Here is a 17,617-nt window from a genome sequence, read left to right on the forward strand (position 1 = left end):
ATAATCCAAACCAGGAAGGGGTGAAAACCGCATAGTCCACACGTATCACTGACAAAATAGTGATACGGCGATGATATGGAGTTGCCCGCCCTTGAGTCGCCAATGACAGGTACTTAGTTTACCGAACTCGGTAAAGAAAATAATCATCGATCAATCGTGACTAATGTGTCATAAAAGTTGAATTAAGAACAAGAAACATTTTGCTTATGACATAGCTAATATGTTAGTGAGCATTCGCCATGTTATAAACTAACTACTGCGATAATATAGCGTACCATGCTACATGAATTCGTGTATATTTCTCCAACGGACTCGTGGTATAATACTTCGTCACATTCGTCACCACTCGCCCCTTTCCGTAACCTGCAAGAAGACTCGTTCCCCTATCGATGAATGTTATGTGCGAAAATACGACAAACCAATCAGAAAGCGCGTATGACTTCAAGTGCTTCGTCAAAGAATCCCTCAGGAATAATTTTTGATTTTACATGCGTCTTGCATCTAAAAATATACCCGAGACACAGTTTAATGTGCTCAATCATTCTGTATAATTCCGCAGGTCCCGGTGTGCTCTAAATTGCATCTGAAACATATATAATATATGGGGAATTATCTATGAACCGTTACGCAACGAGTTGACAATTGTTTTAGGTATGCCCGTTAGCGCTTAGACGGAACCCGGTCGCAAAAATGGACATGAGTGGGGCACGAGTCGTTATTCGGCTTGTCCCGGAAAAACAAGTCACGAATGACTTCGTCATTGTCAGGCCTTGTTTAGAATAACATTTCACAGTGTGACGGATGTTCTGTTTTCACACATGATTTTTTGCATTCCTAAATGGTGGGTGAGGTGAATTGAGGTCAAACGCCGCATTCAAGATGATTGTACCTGTACAATCATAATATGTATGCACGTGTGTGTGTGTGTGCATGCGTGCGTCTGTGCATGCGTGTGTGTGTGCGTGTGCGTGTGCGTGTGCGTGTGCGTGTGTGTGTGGCTGCTTGTACTAGTCCGGACTAATGTCGGTTTTTATAGTGCATTCTTACAAGGAATCATATTATGAGTACATCTGTCGTGGGAGTGAATAACAACACTCCGTAATTAAATACACACATAAATGAAAACACTGCTACAGCTGCGGTCAATGCTATCAGCATTGAACGTAGTGAGTGAGTGAGTTTGGTTTAACACCGCTTTTAGCAATATTCCAGCAATATCACGGCGGGGGCATTTGGGAAATTTGCTTCACACATTATACACAAGTCGGGAATCGAACCCGGGTCTTCGGCGTGACCAGCGAACGCTTTAACCACTAAGCTACCCGACCACCCCCATTGAACATTGATTTCAAGCGTTAATTGGAAAGTCATAAAAGTTTAATACAGATATCTTTGTCTGCAGACGTATAGCAAGGTGTCTATATATTTCCGTGAGGATGTTTCACCATCAGCCTGACTTGGTTGACACATGTCATCGATCCTAATTGCGTGGATCGATGCTCATGATATTAATCATTGGATTGTCTGGTCCAGACTGGATTATTTACGAACTACCGTCATATAGCTGGTATATTGCTGAGTGACTTTTAAACTGTACAAAGTCTAATATAATGACTAGAATGCCTGTAACAGTTAGTATTTAAGAAAGAAAGATTAGTCGATAAGTCCCATTTTTCAGATATGCCCTTCAGTAGTATTATTGCATATCTCCAGAGAGAGGTTTACATTGTAGTTCTCATTATTTGTGGATAATTCAAAAAGCAACATAGAATATATATATTCTACCATGACGAAAGAGTATACAATAACTCGCAATTCTCCAAAAGAGATTCAAATCACAATAACATATCTGATATAAAGAGAGGTGGTAATGATTTAATCTCTACATTGTTCCCTTGTTCGCGAGCCCTTGTTCTATTCAGCAAACAGCCCAAAACCGAAACTCCACAGCATATCCGATTACGCTGACCCAGGCTGTCCCAGTTCTCCGTGCGATACTGATTATTTACAGACCGCCGTCATATAGCTGGAATATTGCTGAGTGCGGCGTTAAACAACAAACCAACCAACCAACAACAAGCCATCTAAAGAGCCGACTGCAATCAGCCTGTTGTCATCGCACGCATTTTACAGGCTGCACGCTTTTCTCGTGGGCTTCGTTTCAGTTCAGCGCGGCATCAATTTCATGTGACTGGATCACAAAAGCTAACGTTAACAGAGTGCGGAAACGTTCAACAATGTTCAGACCATCAGGTAACTTAGCTTTTTACTTCTTTATTTTCTTGAACATGTGTGAACGCGGTACCGGGGACATGAGCGATTTCATTTAGAAGACATCTTTCTTTATGAAACAGTATTATTTATCATTTGTAATTACGTTGCTTTTCAGTTACTTTCAAGACTACCTTGTTTCGAAACTGATTATCAGCCACCAAGAGTGTATTTATCTGAAATCGATATTATATTAAGAGTCATTGATTACAGATGATAAATTGTTTCATTGAAACTGGTCAAAATATATTTTTAGTTCTCTACCTGTGTAGTATAGTAGTATAGGTAATTTTTCTCTCAAGTCAATTCACCTGTAAGATACTAGTCGATGAATCACTACTTACCAGTAAGTAATCTGTGAAGTTCCGGGTTAGAATAGGTCTTCAGCAACCCATGCTTGCCGGAAAAGGCTACTATGCTTGCAAGAGGCGGCTAACGGGATCGGGTGATCAGGCTGGCTGACTTGGTTGATGCATGTCATCGTATCTCAATTGCGTGGATCGATGCTCATGATATCAATCACTGGATTGTCTGGTACAGACTCGATTATTTACAAACCGTCGTTTGTACACAGCCCTGTGTTTTGATGCGAGACGAGTCGGCGAGTAGCTGCATATTTCAACGGTTTAAATAAACAAAACAGGATTAATCACATGCCTAGATTACCTATCATTAAAATCGGAGGGGGCGCGGGTGGCCCAGTCGTCTAAGGCGCCGTGCTTCGCTGTGCAGTGTTGCGTCCCTTAGGCACGCCAGAAACCTATGATTGTTGGTTCGAATCCCGGTTCGCCCCGATTATGTTTCTAGGTTTGTCAGCACCATACCCGTGTTCGTGGGTTTCACCGAAGTGGTAAACGTCTGAGACCTGCATCACTTCGGGCTTTCCTCCCACATTAAGCTGACACGCCGTGATATGACTGGAATACTGTTAGAAGCGGCGTTAAACCCAACTCACTCACTCACTCATTAAAATCGGATACAAGTTCTCGCTACCGCTGAGGACATCCGATTACAGGTCACGTCGGAACGACCTTTCGCGAACTTTGACCGACCAATGAAATTACTAACAGGAAGTCGACATTAGCCACTAAGAAAGAAGCTTTTTTAAGCATTGCGGCACTAGTTTCAAATTAGCGACTTCCATTCCAGACTATGCTTTAAAAATCAGTCAATTTTGTATCAGTCATAAAGTCCGTAACAGTAGTTTTGTGTTAAACTTTAGTGGTTGCATGATTAGAAAACATGTTCCGCCGACAATGTAACACAACAATATGAATATGTCCTTTTTCCTTTTCCTACGTGTTTGTATCGTTATCTATCGTGTAGTTGTCCAATTTTCGATCACGAACGTTTATACTACCTAATTTCGTTTATCCGACATACTCATTAATCGGGACTTGACTGTTTTCGGATTTTTCTGCCTTTGGGAAAAATTATGCCATTTTCTGTTTAATGGAGACAATGTGTATGAATGAATGGGCATGATATTTTGCAAAATCTATTTAACAACCATGATATCTTTAGTTGCAACCCAAAACGTTATAAATCCCGCGGAAGGTTTTCGGGAGGATTGTCCGTATGTATAAAACATGGTATATCCCCTTTCTTGAAAGGGTTTACGGCCAGTCCAACAATGCTCTATTTTTCAGAGTGAAGAATGAGTTGTCTTCCTTACATATTTTCCTTGTGTTTGTTACATAAACCCTGAGGGTTGTAAATAAATCATACAGTTAGATACACTCCCTTTAGGTAAGATCACTTCGTGATCAAAACTATTTATGCAGCAGTGCTAGTAAGGAAATGTTCAATGAATTTTCTATTTTATTTGGAGATAATATTGATACTACTGTCGGAAAGTTTCGTGATATTTAAATTCACTGTGGTAAAAATGCAGGGACATATGTTACAGTAGCTACAATCACTACGGGCAACAACCGCCCTGCTTTGATATAGACTAATCTAACATCTAGAACATATAGATTGCTGAACAAATTTAGAAAATATTAATTCGATGTCAATTTACGCCTTTATCTTAATGCGAAATCTGAGTACAAGAAGTGCTGTAGAAAAACGAAGAATGCAAACGATGCTAAACTGTGTGATGATATAAGGTGGCAGCTAAACATGAAGACTGTAAACGTTTCTGGAATTCATTAAAAAGGCGATACAAAGTATCTAATTATCCCTTGACACCAGATGTCTGGTTTACTTATGTTAAAGATCTACTTTACCCCGCATTAATAACCTGGAATCTTAACCCTTTGATTGTTATGTAACGCAGTTTGTAAATTCCCATTCATGTGAAGACTGCAACGAGTTACCTTTTACAGATGATCTATTATCAGGTGATATATCAGAGAAAGAGATTGAGTGTGCATCACAAAATCTGAAAGCTGGTAAATCTGCCGGTGAAGATGGAATATCATCTGAATCTTTTAGGTTATCAGGCACAATTCTTATAGCATATTTAAAATTGTTACTTTATAAAATTATCACTACTGGAGTGTTTCCGGAGTCGTGGAACGTTGTATAAATCGGGTACACGGTCGGAACCCAGTAATTAAAGGGATATTCCTGTTGTTAAATGTAACGGGAAAGCTACTTACTTTCATTATAGCACATTGTCTTAGAGTTTGGTTGGATGTGAATAATCTTCTATCTGAATTTCAGGCTGTTCTATTCAACGGTTGACAATTCATTCATATGCAAGCTTCATGTTCCAAATATTTATGATACCCTAGGGGTAGCTTTTATTGCGCATTTGTAGATTTATACCAAGCTTTCGATTTTATAGATAGAAAAAAATGTTAATATATTTCTTCCTACCTAAGGATGAACAGGGAAATTGTTTCCAGTTCTAAACAATATGTATTCATCGGTAAAGGCGTGCATTAAAACACAGTCTAGTAGAACACAGTGCTTCTTGACATCTAGTGGTGTACGCCGGGGATGTATAGTAAGCCCAGGCTTGTTTATTTTTTCATTAATAAGTATGAGTGAGTATTGTTTTACGCCGCTTTTAGCAATATTCCAGCAATATCACGGCGGGGGACACCAGAACACCACATTGTAACCATGTCGGGAATCGAACCCGGGTCTTCGCCGTGACAAGCGAACGCTTTAACCACTAAGCTACCCGACCGCCCCTTTTCATTAATGAGCTCGTGACAGAAATATATAACGAATGTCATTGTCGTGTTTGTCACACAAGATATTAGAGATTGTATGTTACTTCGATTTGCTGATGTGTTATTACGTCTCATACCTTGTTAATGGTCTACAGAAAAATTGAATGTATTATATTCTGTTTGCAAGAGACGGATACTGGAAGTTAATTGGTCAAAAACAAATGTATTTATTTTTAAAAATGGAGGTATCATTGCCAAAAATGAAAAATGGACACATAGTAATATCGTCTTAAATTACTTATTCTTAATATTTAGGCCTGGCGCTACTGTCATGGTCCGTTGCGTGCACACAATATTAATTAGCATCGCAACCATCAAAAGCAATTATACCTATCTATATATTTTTCAAGCAAAATATTCATGTATCCTCTTCTACAGCTCGTGCTATATTTGAAGAAAATTGTGCCAATCCTGTTATACAGAGAAGAAATATGGGGCGCAAAATATAATGACGCTTTTGAAAAAGTACATTCTTTTTCCTCTAAATGCTTTTTAATGGTTGAAAATAAAGCTGTTTACGGTATTAAGTCAACTTCGAATGACAAAATATTGGTTAAAATTACGGAGGATGGGATAGCAAAGATATCCTTACCAATGTTATAAACTACTGAAAGCTTTTGATGACGACAGCAAAACGAATTGGGTGTCCAATGTCAGATATTTATTATTTTCTTGTGGTTATTTCTTCGTGTGGATTTCCCAAGATGTAGGGGTTCAGATTTGTTCTTATACTTTTAAAAAAGGTTACATAACATGGTAAAACTGGGATGATAGTATATTTCTTCACGTTTCCTCAACCATTGCAATGATATGAGTATCAGTATGTTAGTATGTTAGAAGATATATCGCTTATTAGGACATTATGTGGGAGTGGGTTAGTGAGTCATCACAGAATTTCAATGTACTATAAAATCGACGTTAGTCAGGGCTAGTGAAAGCAGACGTCGTTCGTTTACATCCCAGTAATATTTGTGGCAGGTCAGGGAATCTTGCAGGCCAAGGTAACACATTAACTCCTGGAGAGGGAGACATTGATATTCTGCAGGATTGGCCGTATGGTAGGCGCCTAGCACAGATGCCGTCGTACGATGCGTATACGTCGACGGACTGTACTCGCAGACACGCCTGTGGTGCCAGGGATGGTTATGGGGAATGTGAGAGTTGCTGTCCGGAACTGTGTCGAAGATGCGTGTTTCTCATCCATATCTCTTGTAAATGGGGTGTTACGAAGAGGACGGCCTCTGACGTGGTTTTTCCGTTGATAACGTCGCCATGTCTTGCTGAGGACGTTGAATTGACGTTCGACGTCACGTTGCGACGTCACGCCGGATTAAATCATTCCTGTGGCTCCCATCTTTCATTTTCACTGACAAAACGGTCAAAAGTGTTGTTTTTGTTTATGCTGCATTTCGGAAGATTGATTAATGATATGGAATTTGATTGGTTATTTGGCCTCTTGTGGAGAACATTTGAAGCATTCTTTCCCGAATACTTGGTTTCTTCTTGCACACACTGAAATTGGTTGGTTGTTCATATTTATAAAAATCAAATTACCGGTACACCTTTGTTCTCGTTTTAGTCATGAACTGTGGGTATGCCCTTATTGGTCCCTAAGCGCCATGATGGTTTTTCCTGCTAATTTCCAATTAGCGCTCATGGGCTGTAACCACCAAATTCAGCGGGTGGTCAGGCTCAGTGATCTGGTTGATCGTGTGTCATCCCACCCCGCCGGCGTGGATGGAAGCTGCAGTAACCGCATCTCTGTGCTGCTCCTATAAACGATTTTGATATTACCTTGCCGCTGCACAGAGCAACGAGCTGCCCCATTGTGTATTCCAAATAGATTCCAGATCCGTAACATGTCACACTTACAACCCTGCCATAATGTCATGAATCCTAGGCACACGAACACTGCAAGACGGTTCGCCTCCTGAACACTTGCCATCAAATATGTGTACTTATGGTTTCGTTCATGCAACTTTCTTTGTTGGGAATGAATCATCGAGAGGATAAACTTTTGTCGGGCCCAGTTTCTAAATCTACTGTAAATAAATTGTTGCACGACTTAAAATATAAGTACTCGTATGAGAGAAGGCAAGTGACCAAGGAAGTGCAATTTGTTGCGTTAGAACTTAATGCACTTTTGGATCATTTGGACACAGACAAAACATGATACAGTCTCGAGACCCCCCCCCCCCACCACCACCACCACCACACACGCACAAACACACACACACGTACCCACACACACGTACCCACCCCCTACGCGTGCTATGACAAATGGCCAGTCCTTTATTAATTCCATTCGTTTGTTGGCAGACAAGAAGCTATTCCTTTGTCCTTTGGCCATTATGGTGGTGTTGATGGTGTACCAATACAGGTGGCAAAACAGTTCATGGACATACTTTGGAGGCGATCCCATGCATCTGCAATCTCTTCCTGAGTACAGGTATGTATACATAACTTTTCTGACGCTGCAAGGGGCGGTTGGCTAGCCAAGTGGTTAAAGCGTTCGCTCGTCACGCCGACGACCCGATGCTATATTGGTGACATATCAGGGGGACTTAGGGGGCAACTCCAATGTCCGTGTGCTTTGTCGTTGGACCTGGGCAAGATGTGGTCTGGCATTGTCGTCTTGTCGTACACAATTTCTGCCGGTAATTCTCGTGAATGGAACAACGGCAGGACGAAAAATGTCAACATATCGCTGTCCAGTCAAATGTTCATTCACAATAATCTCGTTGAAATATTGCCGATGTGACGTTAAACTCACTCACTCACTCATTCGCAATAAGCAAATCAGTTCGCTTGTCATGTGTGATACCGCCAAACAAATTTTCCTTGGCATCCTTCCGGACATTGGGAGCATGAGACGACTGTGATCGCATCTAGTGGATCACATACGCGCCACTGAGAGGTTGTTTTCTTGTACAATGAATTTGTTTTCGACATTTTTTTGACATTTACATTTCAGTTGTGGTCAGATACTCTCATGTTGACGGTTGATCTGACTGATTATTGATCACATCACGTAGCAACGGACATTTGTTCATTAAACATTTGTCTTCACGCAATCCTGTCTTTGGCTATTTCAACAGATGCTCACAATGTGACGTATTTCCTTTGAAACTTGGATCCTTAGCAAACTTTGAGTAGTATATAAACTGTAGAAAACATATCCAAGTAGGCTACAAAGCCTGGAAATATTTATATTAATTACAGATATAAATCTGGAATGTACAAGGTTGCAAAACTTTCACTTGTAAATGTTGTTGTTAATTTATTTTGTTTCATTCGTAGGAACAAGAGGCAGCACGACAAGTGGCTGATTGCGTCATCATTTACTGGCGATGACGTCATCAAGATACCCGGATGGAGAGTACTGTTACTTGTCAATACTAGCCTATCACAATCTGTGTGCAGGTAAGTTATTTATGATATACATTCTCGAAGATTCTATTGTCATTCCGAAATAACATATAGGAAACATGTGCCAGTTGCAATGTCAAATACGAAATCAAATGTACGCCAATTACCAAGTATTATACAATACCATGTTTTTCCTAGCGTAACGAGTTGTGAACCTACTTTACACTTTGTCTCTTCCCCATCCCCAGCCTTGTGCCAAGAAAGAATTGAAAAGTACGCAGCAACGTTACGGAACCCCTTAAACATGAGCATATACTAGTATACATAGGCAATCAGAGGTGAGTAATAAGGGATGCTTAGAATTAAGAATTACAGTAGCCCGATTAAGCCTTATATACGAGCGGAAAAATGTAACGCTGATTCATATAAAATTCAATAAAAATGAATGAAATGATGAAATCAAATAATGCATCTTTCATGTTCGTGAAGACATTTCCTCGACATTGAGGACGCGATTTATAGTTTGCATGTACATGTTCATGCACAGCGTATGGTTTTAATGTTTCCGTGTTTGTCGGGAGTGTGCTACTCACAAACGTGAATTTGTTAATGTGAACAGCACACACTGTTTGTTTAGCTATCAGGTGCTGATAACAACACTTTTTAAACCGTAACAACGCTTACGTCGCTTGCTGAAAATCAACGTCTACGGTCAGTGGTTATCTTGCCAACAGGAATGGCGTAAAACGTAGTCGCCAGACATGTTAATGTTCATCGAAACACAATATCAGCTCTTCTAAGGCGTCATCTACAGCAGGGCACCACTCATGGATTGCCACGGTCCAGTCGTCCACGTGTGACGTCATGTTAAAAAGACAGCCATATTCGGTTGGTGCATCTATGGAATCGATACCAAATTGCCACAATAACAGCTCGAACAACTTCAGGCTTGAGAACCGTACGCAACCGATTGAGGGGCAAAACATCCAACGCCAGAGGAACGCCCGATTTTGCTTCCACGTCACCATTAGGCACGCCTCTCTAGACAGCGTCTGTGGTTCAGAAGACAAGACTCGGACAGTATGATGTTTGCTCAATAACTTTCTCCCGGACAGCACTGATGGTCGTGCAAGGGTCTTCAGTGAGTGAGTGAGTGTGGTTTTCAGCCGCATTATTTTAGCAATATCACGGCGGGGGACACAAGAAATGGGCTTCACACATTATACCCATGTCGGGAATCGAACCTGAGTGACGAGCGAACGCTTTAACCACTAGGCTACCCGACCGTCCCGCAAGGGTCTACAGACGCCCAGGAGAGCGTTATAGCGACGCTTGAGTTACTCAACGTCGTCAGTTTGGGGGTGGAAGTGTAATTATATGTGGTGGCATCACAACTCATGGGAAAACACAACTCTTCATTGTTAATGGCACTACCCGGGCGACATCGTTTGAGATCACGTTCTACCCTTTGTGCAAATGCAGGCACTGTAACGTCACGGCGCAGCAGGATAATGCCCGCCCACACGTTGCGCGTGTTGTAACAAACTTTTAGCGGCAGCATAAAATTGCTGTACTGTCAGGGCTCTTTCTCCAGAATTCTTCCCCATGGAACATGTCTGGGATAAGATGGATGGACACCTACGACAGGACTAGAACCAGACGCTCTTTGGCTAATCTTTGGTTGACCTTTTTAACAAGATCTTCCAGGCTGTTTTCAATCATCTAGTGAATTCAATGTGCCACCACTGCCTCGCCTGTATCAACGCAAATGGCGGTCACCCGAGATATTAACATCGTTTAATTTTCAATAACATAACATTTACACCACTTTATATGAAGCACAGATGTTATTTTCCGCAAGTATATATCCGAATGGCGTCGGTAGATATTGTTTGTTTGTTTGAATTGCTGTAAAACTGCTGACTCCTGCATAAAATGCATTTTCTCTTTCATCCGACAGACGCCCGTGGTGCATTACTCTCAGCTCAACTCATCCCCACTTGCCCGCTGACATTGTTGTCGATGATCTGTTCCACAAGAAACAGGCTTACCTTTATGCTATTTCCAACGGCGCCAAACACATGTGTGTGATCCGTCATTTGAATACCTGTGGATTAGAAATGCTGAAGAGAATGTCTGACAACATACCGCAAACAGGATTAGTTCTTATGCGCAACGAAACGGTATTCGATCCCCATGTATTATTTAAGCCACCAAGTAACGAAGCAATGTCATCTTTGAATGAGTTTTACATTGATGAAAGTGTAAATCCATTGGTCATGTCGGTGTTTAATCCTCTACTGCCTGAAATGAATATGGGAGGGCAATGCAAACGACCAGTATATTTTGAATCAATAAAACAGCATGCTCCTATATTTCTTCAAGTAAACACATTTGCTTCACTTAGTTCGGATGTACTGGCATTCCATTATGATGCATTCTGGGCACTCCCTTTATTGGATGTCGACAAAGGAGATTTCATAATACAACGTGTCTTATGGTATTTAAATGGAAGAGTAGGAATCTATCCGTTTCCTGTACCATCACAATCAAGGATAGCCCACACTACCTCTTCAAACTGTTTGGTTGACTTTCTACATTCCTGGGACTGTACCGGTAACCTAAATGTGTTAGAATGCTTGGCTGAAGTGGTGAAACTTCTGAAAGATAATCAACTCCTCAGTTCGTATGAAGCCTTTTTGGTAATTGAATGGCTTGCGCAGTTAAGGTCAATCCAATATATAATTCCCAAACGAATCCCACAACAAAGATCCCTTGATTTAAAAAAAACTACTTTGGGAATTATCGCTACTCCAATTAATTCGACTTCTATGACAGACACATATCACACACGTCTGAGAGCTGTCTGTCCAAAAACTGATATAAAATTCTCAGATAACACAAATGACATAGCGCTTATAATATCCTTTAACCAGCCATTACTGTATGCCAATATTCCATTACTAGAAGCCATGTATCGCCCTTACTTCAACAATATCATTTTCTGTGGACCCGAAATAAAAAACTTCACATCCTATGTTCAGAATGCAACCACGGGGTATTTCATATACATGGAACTCTTCAAAAGAGACTGGCACTACATGTATGAATGTATCATTGAAGCAATGAAGCTTAATGTCGATGTGAAAGGATTCTTACAGATTGGAGATGACACTCTGATTAACCCTTGGAACATTGACACACTGCCACGTGATAAGATCTGGCTGCATACAGGTGGCAGGCGCGAGAATGTTTCTCAAAAGGATATCAATCCCATGTGGATTTGGTGGAAGGATGGTAAACCGAGGATACTAGCTGTCATTGATGACATAAGAAACATGTCACTGTTGAACTCAACAAGATCTTTTGCAAATCGTTTTCTTCACAATTATATGAACAACTCTAACAATTTTACAACTTTGACCATTCAAGGCTGTGATTTTATGTACGTACCTGCTTCCTTTAAAGATAATTTTACACTTGTTGCTAACTTGTTGTTGAAACACGATGTCATGGTGGAAATAGGATTTGCCAACGTTGCTTATGGACTTCAAATGTGGAAAGACATTCATTTTGTGAAAGATGGCAGCCTTTGGCATAATAGGGAACAATATACAAAATATTATAACACCAGAGATATTTTTTTACATCCTTTCAAACTTAGGTATGACCTTTCTGAAGAAGTAGGAAGACAGTTCTTCTGTGGCACATATCTCAATGCATCAGCAAGAGTAGGGTGAAAGGATATACTTGCACATACAATGTGCGTGTGTGTATTTCACTAACTGGCTGTTGTACTTCAAGAGCTCGTGTCTCGCTCTTGTGTCTTGCCAACTAAATGGACATGTACATGTACCTGTCTTGAGGTCGGATAACAAAGAATTAATGAATATACTCGCTCTCTGTTCTCAATTCAAATTGTGTTATGCACCCCAATTGTTTTTTAAAACTGCATTCATATTGAATAACTGAAAGTAAACAATGAAGACAAAAGAAAAATACTTTCTAGGAACTTGAAGTGAATATTATTTATAAATCCGAAGGGTTTAACTCTGCAAAAATTATGTTTGACACTATTGAATTCAAATATTCAATTATCCGCCTTCAAAAATGATCATGACACCTTCTATTAGTGTTTTTTTTCCATAAAATACATTGTGGCAGTATGTAGTGCAAGTTCATTTCTGGTGATTGGTACAGGTAGTTTATTGAAGCGTACTTAAAATGTCAAGTGCCCGCGTTTCTAGATTTTGTTGACGGTTTGTGACAACAAGAGCACTTGGGTTATCCGCCCTTGTGTATTGACACTGGGATAGACTACACTATTTGCGAAATTTCTAAAAGGCTGGCTGTACCTATATAAGAGCAAGTCGATGGCAATTCGAAGCCCTCTACTTTCTGACATAACGTATCTACCTATTGTACCTGCCCAGTGCGGAAGGGATACCTATCGGAAAACATCGACATAATGCCTACTGCCAACACTGTTTCCTGCATTCCAGACATTCGATTGTGACAAATTTTGGACATTCCTGAGTGCACAGACATAAATTAATTATTGTTGCTGCCACATATTTGACCCATTGTATTGTCTTTTATGATTATTAACCTCACCCTGTGTGTTTCGATATTATGTTGATGTAATGTTATTATGACGTCGTACACATTTCCAAGAATAAACTCCTGGACGAATTCCCGTCAACCTATCATCCTCATCATAGTACTGGAAGTGCAATGTTTAGGATACTGAATGATCTGAGGCCGGCGGTAGACTCTGGTAAATGTCATCACACATGGATACAATACACTACCTCTTCACATACAGTCAAACCACGCCTCTATGTCACCACACAGGGATACAATTAACTACCTCTTCACATACAGTCAAACCACGCCTCAATGTCACCACACAGGGATACAATAAACTACCTCTTCACATACAGTCAACCCACGCCTCAATGTCACCACACAGGGATACAATAAACTACCTCTTCACATACAGTCAAACCACGTCTCTATGTCATCACACATGGATACAATACACGACCACTTCCTCCACATACACTGTCAACCCACGTCTCTATGTCACCACACATGGATACAATACACGACCACTTCCTCCACATACAGTCAACCCATGTCTCTATCACACCACACATGGACACAATACACGACCTCTTCCTCCACATACACAGTCAACCCACGTCTCTATGTCATCACACAGGGATACAATACACGACCACTTCCTCCACATACAAAGTCAACCCACGTCTCTATGTCATCATACAGGGATACGATACACAACCCCATCACATACATTCAACCCACGTCTCTAGGACACCACACAGGGATACACTACACAACCCAATCACATACAATCAACCCACGTCTCTGACACCACACATGGATACAATACACGACCACTTCCTCCACATACACAGTCAACCCACGTCTCTATGACACCACACAGGGATACAATACAAAACCACATCACATACACAGTCAACCTACGCCTCTATGTCATCACGCAGGGATACAATACACGACCACTTCCTCCTCATACACAGCGAACCCACGTCTCTGTCATCACACATGGATACAATACACAACCCCATCACATACACAGTCAACCTACGCCTCAACGTCACCACGCAGGGATACAATACACAACCCCATCACATACAGTCAACCCACGCCTCTATGTCACCACACAGGGATACAATACACCACCACTTCATCCACATACACAGTCAACCCACGTCTCTATGTCACCACACAGGGATACAATACACCACCACTTCCTCCTCATACACGGTCAACCGATGTCTCTATGTCACAACACAGGGATACAATACACGACCACTTCATTCACATACAGTCAAGCCACGTCTCTATGTCATCACACATGGATACAATACACTACCTCTTCACATACACAGTCAAGCCACGTCTCTGTGATCACACCGTGATACAATACACTACCTCTTCACATACACAGTCAAGCCACGTCTCTGTGATCACACAGGGATACAATACACAACCACTTCATATACACAGTCAAGCCACGTCCATGTGTCACCACACAGGGATACAATACACAACCACTTCCTCCACATACACAGTCAACCCACGCCTCTATGTCATCACACAGGGATACAATACACGACCACTTCCTCCACATACACAGTCAAGCCACGCCTCCATATCACCACGCAGGGATACAATACACAACCACTTCACATACACAGTCACACTACTACTTCCTCCACATACAATCTACCCACGTCTCTATGTCATCACAAAGGGATACAATACACGACCTCTTCACATACAGTCAACCCACGTCTCTGTCACCACGCAGGGATACAATACACGACTACTTCCTCCACATACACAGTCAACCCACGTCTCTATGACACCACGCAGGGACACAATACAAGACCACTTCATCCACATACACAGTCAACCCACGTCTCTATGACACCACACATGGATACAATACACAACCTCATCACATACAGTCAACCCACGTCTCTATGACACCACACATGGATACAATACACGACCACTTCCTCCACATACACAGTCAACCCACGTCTCTATGACACCACATATGGATACAATACACGACCACTTCCTCCACATACACAGTCAACCCACGTCTCTGTCATCACACATGGATATAATACACAACCTCTTCACATACACAGTCAAGCCACGTCTCTGTGATCACACAGGGATACAATACACAACCACTTCATATACACAGTCAAGCCACGTCCCTGTGTCACCACGCAGGGATACAATACACCACCACTTCCTTCACATACACAGTCAACCCACGTCTCTATGACACCACACATGGATACAATACACAACCCCATCACATACAGTCAACCCACGTCTCTATGACATCACACATGGATACAATACACGACCACTTCCTCCACATACAGTCAACCCACGTCTCTCTCATCACACATGGATACAATACACAACCCCATCACATACACAGTCAACCTACGCCTCTATGTCATCACGCAGGGATACAATACACAACCCCATCACATACAGTCAACCCACGTCTCTATGTCACCACACAGGGATACAATACACCACCACTTCCTCCTCGTACACAGTCAACAGATGTCTCTATGTCACCACACAGGGATACAATACACGACAACTTCCTCCACATACAGTCAACCCACGTCTCTGTCACCACATAGGGATACAATACATGACCACTTCCTCCAAATACACAGTCAAGCCACGTCTCTTTGTCATCACACAGGGATACAATACACCACCACTTCACATACACAGTCACCCCACGACTCTCTGTCGCCACGTAGGAATGCAATACAGTTCCCTGCATACACAGTCAACCCACGTCCCTGTGTCGCCACGCAGGGATACAATACACTACTACTTCCTCCACATACAGTCTACCCATGTCTCTATTACACCACGCAGGGATACAACACAAGACCACTTCCTCCACATACACAGTCAACCCACGTCTCTATGTCACCACACAGGGATACAATACACGACCACTTCCTCCACATACACAGTCAAACCACGTCTCTATGTCACCACGCAGGGATACAAAACACGACCGGTTCCTCCACATACACAGTCAACCCACGTCTCTATGTCATCACACAGGGATACAATACACGACCACTTCCTCCACATACACAGTCAACCAACGTCTCTATGTCATCAGACATGGATACAATACACGACCACTTCCTCCACATACACAGTCAACCCACGTCTCTATGTCATCACACAGGGATACAATACACGACCACTTCCTCCACATACACAGTCAACCCATGTCTCTTTGTCATCACACAGGGATTCAATACACCACCACATCCTCCTCATACACAGTCTACCCACGTCTCTATGTCATCACAAAGGGATACAATACACGACCTCTTCACATACACAGTCACCCCACGACTCTCTGTCGCCACGCAGGGATAAAATATAGTTCCCTGCATACACAGTCAACCCACGTCCCTGTGTCGCCACGCAGGGACACAATACAGTACTACTTCCTCCACATACAGTCTACCCACGTCTCTATGTCACCACGCAGGGATACAAAACACGACCACTTCCTCCACATACACAGTCAACCCACGTCTCTATGTCATCACACAGGGATACAATACACGACCACTTCCTCCACATACACAGTCAACCAACGTCTCTATGTCACCACGCAGGGATACAATACACGACCACTTCTCCACATACACAGTCAACCCACGTCTTTATGTCATCACACAGGGATACAATACACGACCACTTCCTCCACATACACAGTCAACCCACGTCTTTATGCCATCACACAGGGATACAATACACGACCATTTCCTCCATATACACAGTCAACCCACGTCTCTATGTCATCACACAGGGATACACTACACGACCACTACCTCCACATACAGTCAACCGATTTCTCTATGTCATCACACAGGGATACACTACACGACCACTTCCTCCACATACACAGTCCCCTACACACACACCATTAGCTAATAATAAAATTTAGAGTTTGCGAAAGGAAATTGTGAATTTAATGCAGTTGTTTTCAGTATTTCATTTATGTCACATCGAAAGAAAGCCACAGGTGACGGAGGTCTAACACGTTTACTTTTTTGGTAAAACAGACGCACACTCAAACTTCACACTTGTTTATTGACAGGTCGCTCTATAGCTCTGCCCGGCAACCACGGGATAAATGACATGTATTGAACAATCTGTTA

General features: G+C 41.9%; 2 protein-coding genes across 4 annotated transcripts in view; both read left to right on the forward strand.

Annotated features, from left to right (window-relative positions):
- The window catches only part of LOC124148998 (alpha-N-acetylgalactosaminidase-like), a 92,292-nt gene that overhangs the window by 21,250 nt on the left and 53,425 nt on the right, over window positions 1-17,617 (forward strand). The gene's annotated exons all lie outside the window — the stretch shown is intronic.
- LOC125376850 (probable glycosyltransferase STELLO1) lies at window positions 2,199-12,602 on the forward strand. 3 transcript variants are annotated; one of them, XM_048389107.1, is made up of 5 exons: window positions 2,199-2,253; window positions 7,779-7,908; window positions 8,760-8,882; window positions 9,077-9,166; window positions 10,789-10,923. In XM_048389107.1, the coding sequence occupies exons 1-4, from the start codon at window positions 2,238-2,240 to the stop codon at window positions 9,096-9,098; spliced, it is 291 nt and encodes a 96-aa protein (XP_048245064.1). In that variant the 5' UTR covers window positions 2,199-2,237; the 3' UTR covers window positions 9,099-9,166; window positions 10,789-10,923. The 3 variants fall into 3 exon arrangements, with proteins under 3 accessions (XP_048245064.1, XP_048245062.1, XP_048245063.1); XM_048389105.1 differs by lacking the exon at window positions 9,077-9,166 and having other exon boundaries at window positions 10,789-12,602; XM_048389106.1 differs by lacking the exon at window positions 2,199-2,253 and having other exon boundaries at window positions 7,890-7,908; window positions 10,789-12,602.

Source organism: Haliotis rufescens, unplaced genomic scaffold (genome assembly GCF_023055435.1).
Source record: "Haliotis rufescens isolate VD_foot unplaced genomic scaffold, xgHalRufe1.0.p SCAF_8, whole genome shotgun sequence".
In the NCBI taxonomy this organism is placed as follows: Eukaryota; Metazoa; Mollusca; class Gastropoda; order Lepetellida; family Haliotidae; genus Haliotis; species Haliotis rufescens.